The sequence below is a fragment of the Pelophylax lessonae genome (genome assembly GCF_965119305.1).
Source record: "Pelophylax lessonae genome assembly, chromosome: 4".
Classification (NCBI taxonomy): Eukaryota; Metazoa; Chordata; class Amphibia; order Anura; family Ranidae; genus Pelophylax; species Pelophylax lessonae.
Window position 1 is genome coordinate 628,651,722 of NC_138771.1, and position 20,471 is coordinate 628,672,192.

General features: G+C 44.2%; 1 protein-coding gene across 1 annotated transcript in view; it reads right to left on the reverse strand.

The window, feature by feature from the left end:
• Positions 1–20,471, reverse strand: part of GUCY2D (guanylate cyclase 2D, retinal) — a 143,794-nt gene that overhangs the window by 36,558 nt on the left and 86,765 nt on the right. Inside the window, exons 8-10 of the mRNA XM_082256558.1 lie at positions 20,189–20,269; positions 19,057–19,233; positions 16,630–16,786 (exon numbers count right to left, since the gene is read on the reverse strand). Coding sequence (XP_082112684.1) covers positions 16,630–16,786; positions 19,057–19,233; positions 20,189–20,269 — 415 coding nt within the window. The remainder of the gene's footprint in view (positions 1–16,629; positions 16,787–19,056; positions 19,234–20,188; positions 20,270–20,471) is intronic.

Below are 20,471 nucleotides of genomic sequence, written 5' to 3' on the forward strand. Positions count from 1 at the left end.
ACCAGGATGATGCCTGCAGATTTAGGCATCATCTTGGTATCGTTTTTTACAGCCAGCGGTCGGCTAACATGTAAAAGCAATCCTAGCAGGTAATTGGCCGCTAGACTGCTTTTACATGCAGTGGGAGGGGTCTCCCCCCCCCCCACCGCCGCCTTCCGAAGCCTTCCGTGGTTTTTCTCGGGCTCTCCTGTCCCACCGGTTAACCCGAGAGTGCAGCCGGTGGTTCAGTTATCTAACCATAGAGCTAATTGAAGATTAGAATGGCTCCAATCATCTCTATGGCCTAAGATGCCGGAGGCTACGAGCATTTCATGACTTCTTTTTCGCCAGAAATAAACAGGGCCATTGGGAAATTGGGAAAGTATTTTATCACACCAATTTTGGCGTGGTCAGATACATTAAGGTCAGAGGAGAGATCTAGAGTATAAAAGACCCCAATTTTTTTAAAAAAGAGTACCTGTCACTACCGATTGCTATCATAGGGGATATCTAAATTCACTGTGATAACAATAAAAATGATTTAAAAAAAAAAAATTAAAGGAAAGGTGTCAAAATAACATAAAAAAGCAAAAAAAAAAAAAAAAAAATTGAGCCCCCCCCCTTTCCCCCCGTGCTTGCACGCAATGGCACACGCAAGCGTTGGTCTAGTGTCATATGTAAACCGCAATTTCAGCATGCATGTGAGGTATCGCCGCGATCGCCAGATCGAGTGCAGTAATTTTTGCAGTAGACCTCCTCTGTAAGTCTAAAGTGGTAACCTGTAGAGACTTTTAAAGTTTTTAAAAATGTACGTACGTTGTTGCCGCTGCGCAGGCGTGCGCAATTTTTAAAGCATGTCATGTCAGGTGTCTATGAACTCGGCATAAGATCATCTTTTAAATTTTACCAAAAAAATTGGAATTATATAGTGTATTTGTGAAATAAATTAAAAAAAAATGTATTTTTTTCGCAAAAATTGCGTTTGGAAAATCTGTGCGCAAATACCGTGTGACAAAAAAATTTGCAACATCCCCCATTTTATTCTATAGGGCCTCTGCTTTAAAGAAATATATAATGTTTGGGGGTTCAAAGTAATTTTCTAGTAAAAAAAAAATATTTTTTCATGTAAACAAAAAGGCACAGAAAAGGCTTGGTTTTCAAGTGGTTAGAAGAGTGGGTGATGTGTGGATAAGATTGAGCATAAAATGCCGGGACAGTTCAAACACCCCCCAAATGACCCCTTTTTGAAAAGTAGACACCCAAAGCTATTTGCTGAGAGGCATGGTGAGTCCATGGAATATTTTATATTTTGCTACAAGTGTCGGGAAAATTATTATTTCTTTTTTTTTTGTTGTTTTTTTACAGAAAGTTGTCACTAAATGATATATTGCTCACACATGCCATGTGTATATGTGAAATGACACCCCAAAATACATTCTGCTGCTTCTCCTGAGTACAGGGATACCCCATGTGTGAGACTTTTTGGCAGCGTAGCTGTGTACGCGCCCCCGAAAACCAATCCACATCTTCAGGTTTTCTAATGGCGTAAATTGCTGATTTTACCCCTGACTACCTGTCACAGTTTCAGAGGCCCTGAAATTTCAAGATAGCACAAAACCCCCCCAAATGACCCCATTTTGCAAAGTAGACACTCCAAGCTATTGGCTGAGAAGCATGGTGAGTCCATGGAATAGTTTATATTTTGCCACAAGTTTCGGGAAAATAATTTTTTTTTTTTTTTTAACACAAAGTTGTCAGTAAATGATATAATGCTCACGCATGCCATGGGTATATGTGAAATGACACCCCAAAATACATTCTGCTGCTTCTCCTGAGTACAGGGATACCCCATGTGTGAGACTTTTTTGCAGTCTAGCCGAGTACAGGACCCCGAAAACCAACCTCCACTTTCAGGCTTTCCAAGGGCGTAAATTGTTGATTTCACTCCTGACTACCTATCACAGTTTCGGAGGCCCTAAAATTCCAAGATAGCACAAAACCCCCCCAAATGACCCAATTTTGCAAAGTAGACACTCCAATCTATTTGCTGAGAGGCATGGTGAGTATTTTGCAGCTCTCATTTTTTTTGGAAAATGAAGAAAGAAAAAACAGGAAAATGCATTTTTTTTCCTCTTTTTTCAATTTCCAAAACTTTGTGACAAAAAGTGAGATCTGCAAAACACTCAACATGCCTCTCTGCAAATAGCTCAGGGTGTCTACTTTCCAAAATGGGGTCATTTGGGGGGGTTTTGTGCTATCTTGGAATTTTAGGGCCTCCGAAACTGTGATAGGTAGTCAGGAGTGAAATCAACAATTTACGCCCTTGGAAAGCCTGAAAGTGGAGGTTGGTTTTCGGGGTCCTGTACTCGGCTAGACTGCAAAAAAGTCTCACACATGGGGTATCCCTGTACTCAGGAGAAGCAGCAGAATGTATTTTGGGGTGTCATTTCACATATACCCATGGCATGTGTGAGCAATATATCATTTACTGACAGCTTTGTGTAAAAAAAAAAAAAAAATATATATATATATATATTTCCCGGAACTTGTGGCAAAATATAAAATATTCCATGGACTCACCATGCCTCTCAGCAAACAGCTTGGGGTGTCTACTTTCCAAAATGGGGTCATTTGGGGGGGTTTTGTGCTATCTTGGAATTTTAGGGCCTCCGAAACTGTGATAGGTAGTCAGGAGTGAAATCAACAATTTACGCCTTTGGAAAGCCTGAAAGTGGAGGTTGGTTTTCGGGGTCCTGTACTCGGCTAGACTGCAAAAAAGTCTCACACATGGGGTATCCCTGTACTCAGGAGAAGCAGCAGAATGTATTTTGGGGTGTCATTTCACATATACCCATGGCATGTGTGAGCAATATATCATTTACTGACAGCTTTGTGTAAAAAAAAAAAAAAAATATATATATATATTTCCCGGAACTTGTGGCAAAATATAAAATATTCCATGGACTCACCATGCCTCTCAGCAAATAGCTTGGGGTGTCTACTTTCCAAAATGGGGTCATTTGGGGGGGTTTTGTGCTATCTTGGAATTTTAGGGCCTCCGAAACTGCGACAGGTAGTGCAGAGGTGACATGAACAATTTACGCCATTAGAAAACCTGAGAGTGTTGATTGGTTTTCGCGGTCCTGTACACAGCTAGGCTCCCAAAAAGTCTCACACATGGGGCATCCCCATACTCAGGAGAAGCGGCAGAATGTATTTTGGGGTGTCATTCCACATATACCCATGTCATGTGTGAGAAATTTATCTTTTAGTGACAACGTTGTGTAAAAAAAAAAAATTAAAAAAAAAAATTGTAATTTTCCCGAAACTTGTGGCAAAATATAAAATATTCCATGGACTCACCATGCCTCTCAGCAAACAGCTTGGGGTGTCTACTTTCCAAAATGGGGTCATTTGGGGGGGTTTTGTGGCATCTTGACATTTCAGGGCCTCCTAAACCGTTATAGGTAGTGAGAAAATGCAATGAAAAATGTACGCCCTTTGAAATTCTGATGGTGGTGATTTGTTTTCCGGCTCCCGTACACAGCTACGCTCCCAAAAAGTCTCACATATGTGGTATCCCTGTACTCAGGAGAAGCAGCAGAATATATTTTGGGGTGTAATTACACATATACCCATGGCATGTGTGAGCAATATATCATTTCAATGACAACTTTGTGTAAAAAAAAAAAAAACATGCCTCTCAGAACATTCCTTAGGATGTCTACTTTCCAAAAAGTGGTAGTTTGGGGGGGTTTTGTACTGCCCCGCCATTTTAGCACTTCATGAAATGAGATAGGCAGTCAGAAATTAAAGCTTCGTAAATTTCAGTATTTACACCATAGTTTGTAGACGCTATAACTTTTGCGCAAACCAATAAAAATACGCTCATTGATTTTTTTTTTGTCAAAGACATGTAGCTAAATATATTTTGGCCAAAAAAAATGACATAAATTGAGTATATTGGATATTTTTTAAAAGACAAAGTTGAAAATGTCATTTTTTTGCAAAATTTTCGCTCTTTTTTTATTAATATCGCAAAAAATAAAAAGCGCAGAGGTGATCAAATGCCACCAAAAGAAAGCTCTGTTTGTGGGAAAAAAAGGACGTAAATTTCGTTTAGGTACAGCATTGCATGACCGAGCAATTATCAGTTAAAGTCACGAAGTGCCAAGTTGAAAAAAGGGGTCTGGTCCTTTAGCAGCCAAATCCTCCGGGGCTTAAGTGGTTAAACAGTACCACCTCAGTTGTTGTTCCAACAGGGCCGTACCGGTACCATATCCCACAATCCTTTGCACGCAGCCTTGACTGTTTGTCAGTACTAGCCACTGATTGGTCAGAGAATCATTGTTATCCCACCCACTTACTTTAGTACTACTTTAGTGGAAAAGCAAACCATACCAAACCGTACTGAACTGTTCCAACACCGTACCATGTGGTACCATGCAGTGGAAAACCAAACCGGGCCAAGCAGGGCCAAGCAGGGCCGAGTAGAGCCGAGCCGGTACTTGCAGTGGAAAAGTGCCATTAGTCACCTTTTGCAAATTACCACCTCTTCCTTATCTGTGATTACTGGGGATGGGTCTATTTAAGATGTATCAGTGTGACATGTCGGTGTAATGATTAAGCACAGTTGCACTGTGTGAAACGCATCTATCTGGACAAGTTGGTGTTTTGTTTTGCCACCTTGGGTATCCCAATAAAGGCATTTGGAACTTCAGTGATGTGCGGCCGTTTCTTCTTATCCTGATATCGCTGGCACTCATGTGGAGGTTCCGCCAGACTCATTCATCTCAACTGGAGCAGAAGACCTTTCTTACCTTTACTCAGCAGCTTGCAGTAATGCTTGCTCAGTGTTATTAGCCTGCTGTGTACTTTTTACAAAGGAGCTTTGCCACTCTGATATTTCAACATTACGGATTACGGGTAGTAATGCACCACAAGACACCAGCCGCACCTTTCGGTTATTGGGGGATAAACCACAGAGAACTAATGCTTGGGAAACATTCAATAGCAAGACAGATAATGAAGCAGGCTCAGTGAGGTTACTTTTCAGGAGGCTGGAAAAGAGCATGATAAAGGAGATTCAAGCATATTGAGACTCATGCTCTCTGTCCGATTATCTAGTAACTGAACGGATACCGCAGGGATTGAGGGTTAAGAAGTTTTCCACATTCGATTTGTTTGATGAGTCCCTGAAAAAACAATGGACAGACACCCTGTCAGCTTGCTCAAGAGCTCTGATGGACATTATCATTATTTCAAAGAAGAAAGAGATGGAAGCCCGGCACTGGGACATTTCAGAGCTACAAGAAGCCCTTAAACCTTTACAAGATGCAAGTGAATTTATTCATCTTGATCAACGTTGGAACAAAAAATGTAATGTTTTGGAGAATGAAATAATTATGAATAAGAAGAAAAAGATGCTACATGATAAAATAGACGATGACACCAACAACGTCGGTCTGCAAACTAAGGCACTACTGGAATGGGGCATCCCAATCTGCTACTGGGACAAGGAAGCATGTGAGCTTTCTGGATACTGAGACAGAACACTGGGATGACACTATGGTGGCCTCTGATTCAGACATGTCGTCTGTACGTCCATCTACCAGTAGCCAACAGGAGAGATCAACCCCGTTGCCCCCAAAAAACAGGGGGTTCAAAAAGCAAGCAACACTTGAGGGGTCAGAACAAAAGCACAGGAGGACAAGCTGGGGACGTGGGAGGAAGAGACACCGACGAACAGAAGAGATATCCGTCTCGTCGTCAGGCACACAAGTTGTAAAGGACTTTTCTAATGTGTTGAATATTTCTGATTAGGTGCTTACTGACAGTTAATTGTTTTTGCTTTCTAAGGGACTTCATTTTTGTCCCCAGAGACACTTCAGTTTGTTCAATACAATTTTAGATGTCAACAGATTTGTAAGGAATTTACCCATTAAAATACACTATCATTCAGCAGATAATATGGAGATTTCTGAACAATCTGTGTCTGCTCCTGTGTATTCTGAGCTGGAGTGTGAGGGTTTTTAATTCAGGGAACATTGTGCAATTAGGGACCTAGAGAATCTGGCACTGGAGAGTGACCCACTAGGTTCCGATAGCATTGTGAAACCCGTCCAATTTAAACTTAAATCAGATTTTTACCCTGTGAATTCTGATACCCCTGATATGGGCAAATTCCAAAAAGCTATTGAACGGGATTTGGCAGCTTTGGCATATCAAGCAATGGGGGGAGATACAAGCTGGCACGATAATTTATCAAAGGACGAAAGATCGGCTTTAAAACGCTAACAGAGGATAAAACTATTGTTGTTCGTAATTCAGATAAAGGGGGCCTTATTGTTATTATGAATGCAGATACATATAGAAAAGAGGCTCTCCAAAAATTGTCGGACCAACTAAAAAAATACAGATCAGTAAATACTGATCTGGTTCATTGGGGAATTTAAATAGGCATTTTTGACCAAAAAGAGGCTAAATCCCTAATACCAGACCACCCTGTTCTCCCTACTTTCTATTATTTGCCAAAGACCCACAAGGGTTTAAATCCCCTACAGGGAAGGCCCATTATTTCAGGAATCAACTCCCTAAATGAGCGTTTGGGCCAGTGGCTGGATAGACAGCTACAGCCATCGGTTGAACAACTTCCTGGTTATCTTAAAGACACAAACCATATCCTCAATATCATAAAAAGATGTTTTTTCTTGGATTACCAGTGATGTTACTAGTTTGTACTCCTCCATACCCAATCATCTTGCAGTGGTAGCCGTTCTATTTTATTTAGAAACTTTTACTGATTTACTGATTGAATATAGACTATACATTGTGGATATTCTTGAGTATCTATTGTCTCACAATTATTTTGTTTTTGATGGAGAGTTCTACCTCCAAGGGTGTGGGGCCGCAATGGGAGCGAAGTTTCTGCAATCTCTCGCCAACCTTTACTTGTGTTGGTGGGAGCGGTCCCACATCTTTGGAGGGGGGGAACCCCTTTAGGTCATCCATTAGGATTTATTTAAGATTCATCGATGACCTATTATTAGTTGTTCAGAATGGGATAGAATGTTTACCATCACTTCTGGAATACTTCAATTGTAATAACATAAACCTCTCCTTTACTGGTTATGCAGACAATAGGGAAGTGTGCTACTTGGATGTTCATCTGACTGGAGCAAATGGGTTGGTATCTTCAAACCTTTATAGGATGCTGTTGTCTGGCAATTCCCTTCTACTGGCCAAGTCAGGCCACCCAAGGCACATGATTAAAGGCATTTCTGTAGGCCAATTCCTGCGGGTCAGGCGCATTTGTAGTAATGACCAACAGTTTAAACAGGAAGCTGTCTCTTTATGAGAAATTCTTACAGAAATAGAAATAGGGGTGACCTTTTGGTAAAAAGAAACCGTTATATAAATCAACAACAAAAGAAATTAACACTTTCTACCCCATTTAGCAATGAATTTAATGCTATTAAAAAACACATCAACAGACACCTACCGATCCTATACTCTGATGAGATATGTGCCAATATTTTACAGGAGGGAGTCAACATTGTTTCACGAAGGGCTCCCACCTTGGGACTGTCAAGTTCTTACCTTGCCCTCCTGTTGGCAGCCATCTTGGACATGTGCAGACTGCTGCCTCTTATAAACTCTGATTGCATCATCACTTGCCTACTACCTGGGTGTCACACAGTGATGGTGCTGCACACCTGACTCTATCTATCACCTGATGGGTTGCAGTCCTTGCCTTTGTGTTTGTGCTCCAAGGTGCATCTCTGCTAGCAGTCTTCTGTTCTCCGTGTTCCTCTGTGTATGACCTGTCTTGGCTGACGACTCTTAGCTCTGGACCTGGCATCAGCAGACGACCTGGCTTTGTTAGACAACCCGGCATCAGCAGACTACCAGCTTCTGGACTTGAGTCCGGCTTGCTCCTGCTCTCATGTCCTCAGTCTTGCTGTGCGTTTATTGTTGTTTCCTGCAATAAACTGCTTTATTTTACCTGCATCCCTGTGGGGTCTGGTTCCCTGACACCTTGACAGTACACAAGGGCCATAAATCCAGACAATGCAGGTGCTCCAATGCTCCCCTTGCTGGTTACCAGATTCGATCAACAAGATCACCTTTTGGGTCAGTTTGCTCAGGTGTTGCAGACGTTGTTTGCACACACAGTGCACCTCACTCCTGGTGCTGCTAGGTTGGTGGTTCCTGCTGCTGCTCCTGCTCCTGCTCCTGCAGTTGCAGTTGGAGTCGCTGTTACCAGAGGGATGACTAGTTCAGCCCTCCTCCCGCAGCGCTATGGGGGTGAACCGAGTAAGTGTTGTGGCTTCCTAAACCAAGTGGGCATTTATTATGAGATGGTTCCTCAGGCGTTTTCTTCTGACAGGTCTAAGGTGGGCTTCCTAATCACGTTGCTCTTAGACAAAGCCTTGGCCTGGGCGAATCCCTTATGGGAGAACGATAATCCTATGATACTCGATTACCTGAGTTTTGTTGCCTCCTTTCGTAGGGTATTCGATGTGCCTGCTTGCTCTGCCTCTGCTGCTAAGTCGCTCCTGTCCATTCAACAGGGTATACGAACCGTTGCCAAGTATGCTATCAAATTTTGTACCATGGCAGCAGAGGTGGGCTGGAATAATGAGGCTCTAGTGGCTGTCTTCTCTCATGGTCTCTCCAATGCATTGAAGGACGAGATTGCAGCCAAGGATCTCCCTGACAAGCTCAAGACTCTTATTTCCTTCCTGATTTTGATTGATACCAGGCTCAGGGAGACACCATCATTTAAGGAGCACCTGCGGAGACCTCCTACCAGATTCGCTCCTACGTTTTCTTTCCCACCCATTCCTCCCACTCCTCCCACGCCTCCTGGGGATGGTGTGTCTGGCTGTGAACCCATGCAGCTGGGGTTCACTTGCCTTTCCGAAGCTTAGCGGGCCTTTAGGAGGATGGAGGGCCGGTGCCTGTATTGCAGTTTTGGTGGGCATTTCCCAATCTATTCTTTTTTAATATACATGTTGCTTGGTCCATAGCTGCACCGGCTTTAGATATACATGTTCAGGGTTTGCTCCCCCAATTTTATGCTTGTTTATTTCCCAAATCTTGTCTGACCCATCCGGGGAAACGCTCGCACCTAAGGTCCTGTCGGGGGAGGATCTTAGGAGGAATTTCCTCCTCCCTGGTTTCCCGTAAAAATAAATCGCTAATCACAGTTGACCTCTCCTGGGCAGTGGGTTCGGTGGTTACCCAGGCATTGGTAGATTCCAGTGCTGGCGGTTATTTTATTGACAGTAGGTTTGCTACTGCGAATTCCATAGCCTTGCAGCCTTGTGTTTCTCCACTAGTTATCGAGGCGATTGATGGCAGACCCCCTGCAACTGGCACAAGTTACCCACGAGACTGTACCGGTTGATATGGCAATAGGGGCTGTTTACAGGGAGTCCACCTGTTTCCAGGTTATTTCATCCCCACACTACTCCGTTGTTTTGGGGTACCATTGGATTCAGAAACTAAATCCAACCTTTGATTGTCAGTCGGTCAAGATCCTCTCCTGGTCTCCACAATGTGGCGCTGTTTGTATCCATGGGCCTGTTAAGGTATTTTGTACCTCCTCAGATTCAGTGTTGCCTACTGAATATAGTGAGTATTAAGATGTATTTGAAAAGCTGCAGGCTGGTACTCTTCCTCCTCATCATCCGTATGATTGTGCCATAGACTTGCACCCTGGTGCCATTCCTCCTCGTGGTAGGGTTTATCCTCTCTCGGTTGCTGAGTATAAGGCCATGGAGGAGTAAGTTGCGGATGCACTTGCCCGGGGGCACATTCGCAAGTCCACTTCTCCAGCGGGTGCCTGTTTTTTCTTTGCAAATAAAAAGGGGGGTGAGTTGAGACCTTGCTTTGATGATACGGGCCTCAATCGCATCAGGGTCAAGAATGCATACCCAATTCCACTGATTACTGAATTGTTTGACCGCCTCAAAGCTTGACCTAAGGGCCGCGTAGAACCTCGTAAGGATCAAAGAGGGCAACGAGTGGAAGACCGGGTTTTAATACCAGAACCGGTCATTACAAATCTCTAGTGATGCCCTTTGACTTGTGCAATGCACCCGCTGTCTTCCAGGAGTTCATCAATGATGTCTTTCATGATATGTTGCAGCAATGCGTGGTAGTCTATTTGGAGGACATCTTGATTTACTCTGACTCCATTGAATCAGACTACCTGGATGTCAGACAGGTGCTGCAACGGTTACGTGAGAATGGGCTTTTCTGTAAGCTCGAGAAATGTAAATTCCACCTGTCCCAGGTTCCCTTTCTTGGCTACATAATTTCTGCTGAAGGGTTCTCCATGGACCCTCAGAAGGTTTCGGCTGCTCTACAATGGCCTCGCCCCAGTGGTCTCTGTTCCATTCAGCGTTTCCTTGGGTTTGCCAATTACTAATTTATCAGGAACATTTCCTCTTTGGCCAAACCTATCTCAGATCTGACTGAGAAGGGCAGCGATTCCCGCAATTGGACGCCTGCTGCCATCCAAGCTTTCGAGGCCCTCAAGTCTGCTTTCACTTCGGCTCCCATTCTTTCTCATCCCAATCCTAGTTTGCCCTTTGCCCTAGAGGTGGATGCATATGAAACAGGAGTAGGTGCCCTCCTGTCTTTTACTTCCTTGTGGGTCCTACTCCAAGAAGCTGTCGCCAGCTGAATGCAATTACGAGATTGGAGACAGAAGGCTCTTGGCCATTATCCTGGCTCTCAAACAGTGGAGACACTTGCTCGAAGATTCTGTGGTTCCAGTTCTCATTCTCACCGATCAAAAGAATCTGACGTATCTCTCAGATGCCAAGAGGCTTACACCCGGTTAGGCCAGATGGGCCTTATTCTTGTCTCGTTTTAACTATGTGGCCTCCTATTTGCCCAGCTCCAAGAATGTTAAGGCTGATGCCTTGTCTCTCCAGTATTTTGAGTTGTCCAGGGAGGACTCTGTGCCGACACCGGTCATACCTTCAGATCATATCCCGGCTGCAAACTGCACCAACTTAACCTCTCCACTTGGGGAACAGATCTTGGCTGCCCAACCTGATACTCCCACAGAGAGACCTGCTGGCAAATGTTTTGTACCCGAGGGGTTGTGCATCAGACTGTTGCACACGTACCACAATTCTCAGACTTCCAGTCATCCTTGTAAGAACCAGATGGCCTGGGCTATTTCCCGTCAGTTCTGGTGGTTTATCTCTTCACACTGATGTTGCTGCTTGTTTGGTCTGTGCCCAGAACAAATCTCCTCGGCACCTTCCCTTGGGCCTGCTGCATCCCATTCCCAATGGGGAGCATCCCTGGTCTCACCTGGCCATGGATTTTATTGTGGAACTTCCCACATCTCAAGGTTACACAGTTATCCTCATGGTTGTCGACCGGTTCTCCAAAATGTGCCACTGTGTTCTGTTTAAGCAGCTGCCTACCGCACAGGAGCTTGCCTAAAGGTTTACCAGGGAGGTTTTCCGTTTACATGGGTTGCCTAAGGAGATTGTCTCGGACCGTGGGAGCCAGTTTGTTTCCAGGTTCTGGCGCACCTTTTGCTCCCAGTTTGTTTCCAGGTTCTGGCGCACCTTTTGCTCCCAGTTGGGTATTAGACTCTCCTTCTCCTCTGTCTACCATCCGCACAATAGTGCCGCTGAGCGTTCCAACCAAGCTCTGGAGCAATTTCTCCACTGCTATATCTCTGACTTTAAGGACAATTGGGTATATCTGCTACCCTGGGCGGAGTTTGCTGGGAACTCTGCCATCAACTCGTCTTTCCCGGAATGTCTCCATTCATGGCCAATTATGGGTTCCAACCCGCTGTGTTGCCCAAGTCATTTTCACCACAAGACTTTCTGGCTGTGGAGGATCATCTTTGTGCCCTCCGTTCCTCTTGGGTGCAGATTCAAGAGTCTTTACCGGTCTCTGCACAACGTCAGAAGCTCCAGGCAGACCCGGAGATGTTTATCTACTCCTTCATACCAGGTCAGGGGGAGGGTGTGGTTGTCGACCCGTAATCTCAACCTCAGGGTTCCCACTCCAAAACTGGCACCCTGTTTTGTTTGGCCTTTTTGCATCCTACATAAGGTGAACCCGGTGGCCTATGCCCCTGGTCTTCCCCCTGGCATGCGTATCTCCAAACTCTTTCACTTGTCACTTTTGAAGCCACTTGTTTGCGATGGCTATACTTTTTCACTTCCTCGCCCTCATCCTATTCCTGTGGGCAATCATAAGGAGTATGAGGCTAGCAGTATCTTGGATTCTCATCTGTTTTGAGGTCAGGTTCAAAACCTGGTGCACTGGAAGGGTTATGGTCCTGAGGAGTGCTCCTGGGTTCCCTCAGCTGATATTCATGCTCCTGCCCTTCTCCGCCCTTTCCATGCTGACTTTTCTCAGAAACCATTTTTTGCTCCACAGAGGAGGGGCTGCTGAGGGGAGGGTACTGTCAAGGTCTTAACTTGCCCTCCTGTTGGCAGTCATCTTGGGCATGTGCAGACTGCTGCCTCTTATAAACTCTAATTGCATCATCACTTGCCTGCTGCCTGGGTGTCGCACAGTGATGATGCTGCACACCTGACTATATCTATTACCTGTTGGGTTGCAGTCCTTGCCCTTGTGTTTGTGCTCCAAGGTGCATCTCTGCTAGCAGTCTTTTGTTTTCCGTGTTCCTCCGTGAATGACCTGGCTTGGCTAATGACTCTCCTGGCTCTCGAACCGGCATTGGCAGACGACCCCACATCGGCAGATTACCTTCTTCTGGAGTCGACTCCGGCTTGGATGACTTCCAATAAACTGCTTTATTTTACCTGCATCCCTGTGTAGTCTGGTTTCCTGGCACCCGGATAGGGACGTTCTTTGTCTCCCAGATTTTTTCTCAGAGGGCCTCCAAAGTCATTCACATGGCTACACTTTAAGGGGAACTATAGGTGTGGTGCAGCAGAATGTTCCTGCTGTAGCCACATTTATGGAGGTAACACATTTCGCTCAACTACAAATAAGAAAGAATTAGAGATATGCTCATTCTTTAATTGCAGTACAAGTTATGTGGTATACCTAATTATCTTTGCTATATACCAGGTTCAATATGCTGGCAGGACAATGAGATGTCTTTTTGATCGCTTCCAGGAACATTTATACAGTGTGGAAAAGAATTTATCTACCAATGTGGCAAACACTTTAATACATGCCATGGTGGAGATAAAATAGCTGTACAGGTTCAAGACATTGACAAGGTTAGAGGGGGTGATGCGTTTTTTGAAGAAGGGTTCTGTAGTACAATTATGCATGCAAAGCTTTTTTGCTCTGTATGCGTCTTTTATATGTATACATGTGTTTGTATACATGTACACACATCTATACATCATTATGATTGTTTATATATATTTTTCCATTCTTCCATTTTTTGTTTAATAGGGATGCCCTTCATTTGCACATAAATCTGGGTTTATTCTAACACTTTATATTCACTAGAGATTTTATTCAGAGAGGATTTTTATATGTCTGATTTTTTGTTCATTTTGAGAGTGAATTAGTCACCTGTTGTTAATCACCACCTCTTCAATATCTGTGATTACTGGGGATGGGTCTATTTAAGATGTATAAGTGTGACAGTTGCACTGTGTGAAACGCGTATACCTGGACTGGTTGGTGTTTTGTTGTGCCACCTTAGGTATCTTAATAAAGGCATTTGGAACTCCAGTGATGTGCGGCCGTTTCTTCTTACCCCTCTCTCTCAGCACCCCCCTCTCTCAGCCCCTCCTCGGCCCCCCTCTCTCTTAGCTCTCCCTTTCTCAGCCCCTATCAGCCTCCCCTCCCTCTCTCAGCCATTTCCTCTCTCTCAGCCCTTCCTCTCTCAGCCCCCCTAACCCACTCTCTTTTGCCCCTTCCTCTCTTAGCACCCTCTTTCTCAGCCCCTCCCCTCAACCCCCTCTCTCTCAGTCCTCTCTCTTTCAGCCTCCCCTCTCCCCTCCCTCTCTCAGCCCTCCCCTCTGTCAGTCCTCCCTCTCTCAGACCCCCAACCCCCCCTCTCTCTTGGCCCTCCCTCTCTCAGCAACCCCCTCTCAGCCCCTCCCATCAACCCCCCTCTCTCTCAGTCCTCCTTTTCTTTTAGCCCTCCCTCTCTCTCAGCCCACCTCTCTCATTCCTCCCTCTCCCCTCCCTCTCTCATTCCTTCCTTTATCCTCCCTCTCCCCTCCCTCTCTCAACCCCTCCTCTCTATCTGCCCTCCTTCTCCCTTTCCTTTATTTCTGCAAATCATTTTTTTCCCTTTTTGTTTTGTTTTTTGGAGGGGGGGGGGTGCAGGTAGCTGGTCTTGCCTAGGTGGCAAAATAGATAGCCTAACGCCAGCCCTGCCTGCAACCAAGAGCAATGCACACAGTTGCAGCGAGGTGGTCGTAAAATTGAAGGCATCATGCACACTGGACGTTTTTACAGCTGCTGTTTTTGGCCTGAGGCATTTTTTTTCTGCAGCCATTAAACTCCTCAGCATGTTATCCTATGTGTCCATGCACACGTAGGCCGTTATCAGCAGTCTTTGACTGAGGTGTTTTCTGGCTGGAAAAAAAACCCAGAACTAGTGGATTTGAAAAGGAGTTTTTCAGCTGTAAAAATGCTGTAACTCCGAAAAATGCTGAAAAAAGTTGAAAACTTGGCTATTCCGCGTTTATGAGCATTTCTCCAAAGACATGGTGTTAGGTTAATTGGATCCTGTATAAAAAAAAAAAAAAAAAAAAAAAAAAATTGGCCCTACTGTGTATGTATGTGAGTTAGGGACCTTAGATTGTAAGCTCCTTGAGGGCAGGGACTCATGTGAATGTACAATGTATATGTAAAGTGCTGCGTAAATTGACAGCGCTATATAAGTACCTGAAATAATAATAATTTCTGAGCTATAAGCTTTTGTGGAGTATAGCTCAGCTAAAAAACACAAACGCTTAAAAATGCGAATGCAAAACAATGCAAAATGCTAGCAAAAACTTGCATTTTTACAGCTAAAGCTACTGGGGTTTTTAGTGTGCATGAGGCCTTAAACACAGAGGGTGTTAGAAAACTATATATATATTGTTTGTAATCACAATCTAATATACAACCCCTGGAGACCCAACTTAAAGCGTTTGTTACCCCAACACTTCATATTCCTGATATGTGCCTGCTGTCCCATGTACTGGAATGAAGAAGTCTCCCATTCTCTTGGTATTGCTTCCTTTATGTGAAATCCCAGGTGTTCCTGCCAGTCCCTCTGCTTTCCTATTAAAAACTGATCACACTAAGCAGGAGAGCACAGCGTGGTCAGTTCTCTAGCTATGCTGGGAACTCAGCCTGATCTCCTCCAATGATCAGACTTGTCCTGACACGCCCCCGCTGCACAGCCTTTCACTGACAAGCTCAGTGTGCTGCGGCTCCCCCACCCAGCTCTTATGCAGCTGAGAACAGAGGGAATGTGATCTCTTATAAAAATGGAAAAAAAAGGTATTTATAATGTTTTTTTTTTTTTCTAGTTCTATACAGAAATGTTTTGCATTTCATTTCTATTTTAAACTGAATGGGTTGCTTTACAAGGTGATCATTTACAATCACTTTAGGAAACCCTCCTCAAGCAACCTACTCTAGAAACCATGATCAATGTTGTGGTATGGACTAGACCAGGGTTTCCCAACCAGGGTTCCTCCTTAGGTTGCTAGGGGTTCCTTGAGCAATGGGCAACTTCCACCTCTCAGATAAGTTCCCAATGACACCATTGTTCCTTTTAGCTATCTGTAAAGGGATAATTCTTCCCAATGATGACAAGAGTAAGGAGCATTCTTCCCACTGACTGTCACACTAATGTCTCATGAGAGGGGTTCCCCGAGACCAGAAATTTTTTTCAAGGGTTCCTTTGTGTTGAAAAGGTTGAGAAAGGCTGGACTAGACAGTGTAGGAGCCAAAAAAAAAAAAATATAACCACTATGCCAGTTTGGTCAAAATTAAAATTGTAACTATTTCTTGCTACTTTAGCCCCACACAGATTAGAAATATAATAACATAAAAATAACTTCTTATAATTTGTATATATTAATAACTATTATAACTTTTATATTTTTGTTACAGTACATTTTTGATAGGCTTGAGATTGTGTTTGATCACATCATGTATCCAGTGGCGGCCCCCCCTATCCAGGCATCCAGCCCTCTAATCTACATGCAGGGCGCCGGACGCATGGATTCCAATAGGGTTTTTTTTGTTTTTTTAAGCACCTGATTAGAGCCAGAGGCTCTAATAGGCTTCAAAAAAGGGTGGGCTCGGGGCGCAGAGCACTGCACCCTGAGCCCACCCAATTTTATGACAATAGCGAATGAATATTTACTATTATCACACTGATTCTACTCCCAGCCAATCCGTAAGCGGGTCGTGAGACCCCTTTCCTGATTGGCTGAAAAGAGAAGCGATTTTACTGGCCGTTGGCCAGGAAGAGGAAGGAGACGCACGGCTGGAGGAGGTAAGAATGCTGGCTATCTGGCCGGTCGGCCGTCCCGCTGGGGGGAGGGTTTATGGATTTTCCGCCCCCCCCCCCAGCCGCCACTGCATGTATCCATTTAGATGTTCCTAGGAGGGGAGGTTCTCAAAAAACATTCACATTCATAGAAATTTTTGTTGCTGTACCTTCAGGTTGGGGTTCTTCCACCGTAATTCTTTGAGCGTCGTATAATTCATGAATCCCGTAGTCTGTTAATTTCAACACAAATCTGCCATCTACAACACAGTTCCTAGACTTCAGATGCCCATGAACAATTTCCCGGTGATGGAGAAACTTCAAGCCCTAAAAATTGCCATAAAAAAAAACGTTATTTATCTTTTTACCATGAGCTAGTTACCTGGATCTTAGGTCTAATGTGTATCTAAACTGCCACAATGAACTCTGGTCCATTTTTGGTATGATAATTCAGTTTTTCTCAACCGGGGTGCTGCCGATTGGGTTTTCTATGGGGGGGGGAATGTATTTTATTGTAAATCAACCATATTTTTGAAAGATGATTAGTATTAAAGCATTGTAAATGGTTTTATATACACACAAGTGAGAAGTGTTTATTGATGTATTTCTGGGGTAATCATAGTGAATTCCATCTTTAATTCTGGGCTTCGTTTTTGCACACTTACATATATTTGGGATGATAACCCCAAAGAGATGTAGTATTCCAAAAATCCATGCAGAATATTCCCCAGTGTATTTAATTAGGATGTTGCATGTGAATGGCCTCCTCCTATTGTTTAGTCTGTGAGTGAGTGAATGGTTAAACTGCAGCTCAGCCTCTTGCTTTTACCACCCTCCCACTAGCTGCCCCTGTGACAAAGGCTAAGTTCTGTTGAGGGCTGCAGTACGAATTTGCAAAAATACTACATTTATAGGATTTACATGGATACAGAGTACTAGAAGAAAAAACAATATTTAACCACTTCATTACCGCGCTATAGCCGATAGACAGCTACAGCACGGCTCTGTTGTTCCCAGGGCTATGCATCCAAAACGCTCTGTTATTGCGGTAAAGGACCAATCACAGTGGTCCTTTCCCATGTGATCAGCTGTGTCCAATCACAGCTGATCACAATGTAAGCAGACTTGCCAGTTATCATGCCCTGATTATCAGTGAAGGCCCATCAGTGCTGCCTATCAGTGCTACCTATCTTTGCCACGCATCAGTGTTGCTTATCAGTGCCTCCTCATCAGTGCCGCCTATCTGTGCCTCCTATCAGTGCCGCCTATCTGTGCCACCTATCAGTGCCCATCAGTGCCTACGACTAAGCGGACGTTTTCCGTGAAACGCGTCAACCGCTGTGCATCTTTTCCCATGTCTCTGGCTATCATGGACACACTTTGAAATGTTTTTATTACTTCATTTTTGACATCAATAAACAGATTTTATTCATCGTTCATCTACAACTTGGAGTGCGGCTCTCTCTCTCTCTACTAATTCCATCAGTGCCGCCTATCAGTGCCCATCAGTGCTGCCTATCAGTGCTCATTAGTGCCACCTATCAGTGCCCATCAGTGTTGCCTATCAGTGCAGCCTCATCAGTGCAACCTCATTAGTGTCACCTCATTAGTGCCACCACATCAGTGCCTATCATTGCAGCCTATCAGTGCCCATCAGTGCCGCCTATCAGTGCCCATCAGTGCTGCCTATCAGAGCTCATTAGTGCCACCTATCAGTGCCCATCAGTGCTGTCTATCAGTGCAGCCTCATCAGTGCCACCTCATTAGTGTCACCTCATTAGTGCCACCACATCAGTGCCTATCATTGCACCCTATCAGTGCCCACCAGTGCCGCCTATCAGTGCTCATTAGTGCCACCTATCAGTGCCCATCATTGCTGTCTATCAGTGCAGCCTCATCAGTGCCACCTCATAAGTGTCACCTCATCAGTGCCTATCATTGCAGCCTATCAGTGCCCATCAGTGCAGCCTATCACTGCCCATCAGTGCAGTCGCATCAGCACACATCAGTGAAGGAGAAAATACTTATTTTGTTTATTTAGCAAAAAATAAAAAAAACAGTGGTGATTAAATACCACCCAAAAGAAAGCTCTGTGTGAAATAAAGATAACAAATTACAGTGTTGCATGAGCGCGCAATTGTCATTCAAAATGTGACAGCGCTGAAAGCTGAAAATTGGCATGGGCAGGAAGGGGTTGAAAGTGGCCAGAATTGAAGCGGTTAAAGACTAATTTTGTTTATAAGATTTATGCAACTTTCCAAATTTCTGCCCTGATAAGGATGCCATTTTCTGAATTGCAGAATAGTTTTATGCCATAATTGGTCTTCATTTAGTTTACGTTCCCTATATAGTTTAGGGCAGTAAAGGCGAACCTTGGCACCCCAGATATTTTGGAACTACATTTCCCATGATGCTCAACTACACTGCAGAGTGCATGAGCATCATGGGAAATTTACTTTAGTTCTAAAACATCTGGGATGCCAAGGTTCACCCTCACTGGTTTAGGGGCTACAAGTATGAGGGTTGCATATAGCCCAGAGAACTTTAGTTTGGCATTACTTCTGTCAGCATTTTACCATTGTGTGCCTTCCTCCTACCTTAATTAGATCAAGAAGCAGGGAGGATTTAAACATCCAGTCAAGTTTCATGTCTTGATTTTGAATAAGATCCTCAAGGCTTCCACGAGAGCAATGTTCTGACACCACACCAAGGACACCCATGTCATGGAACAAACCCAAGTACAGGTTTACATTCTCGTGGCGGAGTTCACGGAGCTGAGGAACAAAACAGGCTTGCAGGTCATATTAAATCATAGTGCGCTAGATATCAAACTATTTTACCTGCTAAAGGGCCAAGAGAAGGCATGGCTTGTAGTCTAAGAGACAAAGAGACACTGGGCAAAAAAAAGCAAGACGATATGGGCTGAGGATGAAGGGGAGTTGGGTATTAGGAAATGAACGAGAAGGATAGAAAGAAAACATAAGGTATTAGTGGAGAGGTGAGTATTGAAAAAATGTTTAAACGTGTTCAATGCTAGTCCACTATGGCAAAAACAACTCCAGTCTATTAGGCCTCGTTTCCACTGAGTGGTACGGTACGGTTCGGTTCAGTACGGTACGGTTCGGAACGGTACACCTTGCGTTTCCACTGCCAATAGTACCCTTTCATGATAGGCATGGTGTAGCCGGAAAGCTGTGATAGACGATTCTCTGTCAACCAATCAAAGTTCTACAGAGTGTAGCTCCACCCTGTTGGCACGGTACTAATGTGCTTGGTACCCCAACGAAAGGGTCCCAAAAAAGTGGTACAGTACGGTTCGGAATTAGGGTACCATCCACAATGGAAACGGTAAAAATTGCATACCGTACCGAACCGAACCGTACCATAACGCTCAGTGGAAACGAGCCATTAGGGTGAACACAATTCCACAATTCCAAAGACTATTTTGAAGGTCCACATGGTGATGAGCATGTATACATCAGATCACAGTACGCAGTAGACCTCCCTTAGGGGTAAAAGCTATAGGTTGGGTTGAATATTTTTGGCTGAGGGCCTGTTCCCCAGGGATGTAGGTACTAAAGCAAGCAAACATGTATATTTCTATGTCTAAATGTTGGACAGGAAAGACATTGATCAGAAGTCAGGTCATTCCTACATATATGACTAATGTACTGAACAGAGACTCAACAGACTACCAATAACTACCAATGAATTTCTCCCCTAACTTACCGTACAGAACACATTCTTTGTGGTTGGACGAATATCACTGTACTTCTCACCAGGAAACCTTTTGAGCCATATCCAGTCCCCCTGAGAGAAGGAAAGAAAAGAAGAGAACCTCTCGTGACAGATTTTGTTCATGGATTTTTCCAAAGTGAGAATAAAAGCCCAAGTCTAGCCTTTCCTGGAACACGGACATGGCGTTCTCTGCTGCATTCTCTTGTGAGTCCTGGGTGGCTTGATAACACATTCCCATGGGGCATATCTTTGACACCCCAAGCGTAAAGGAACT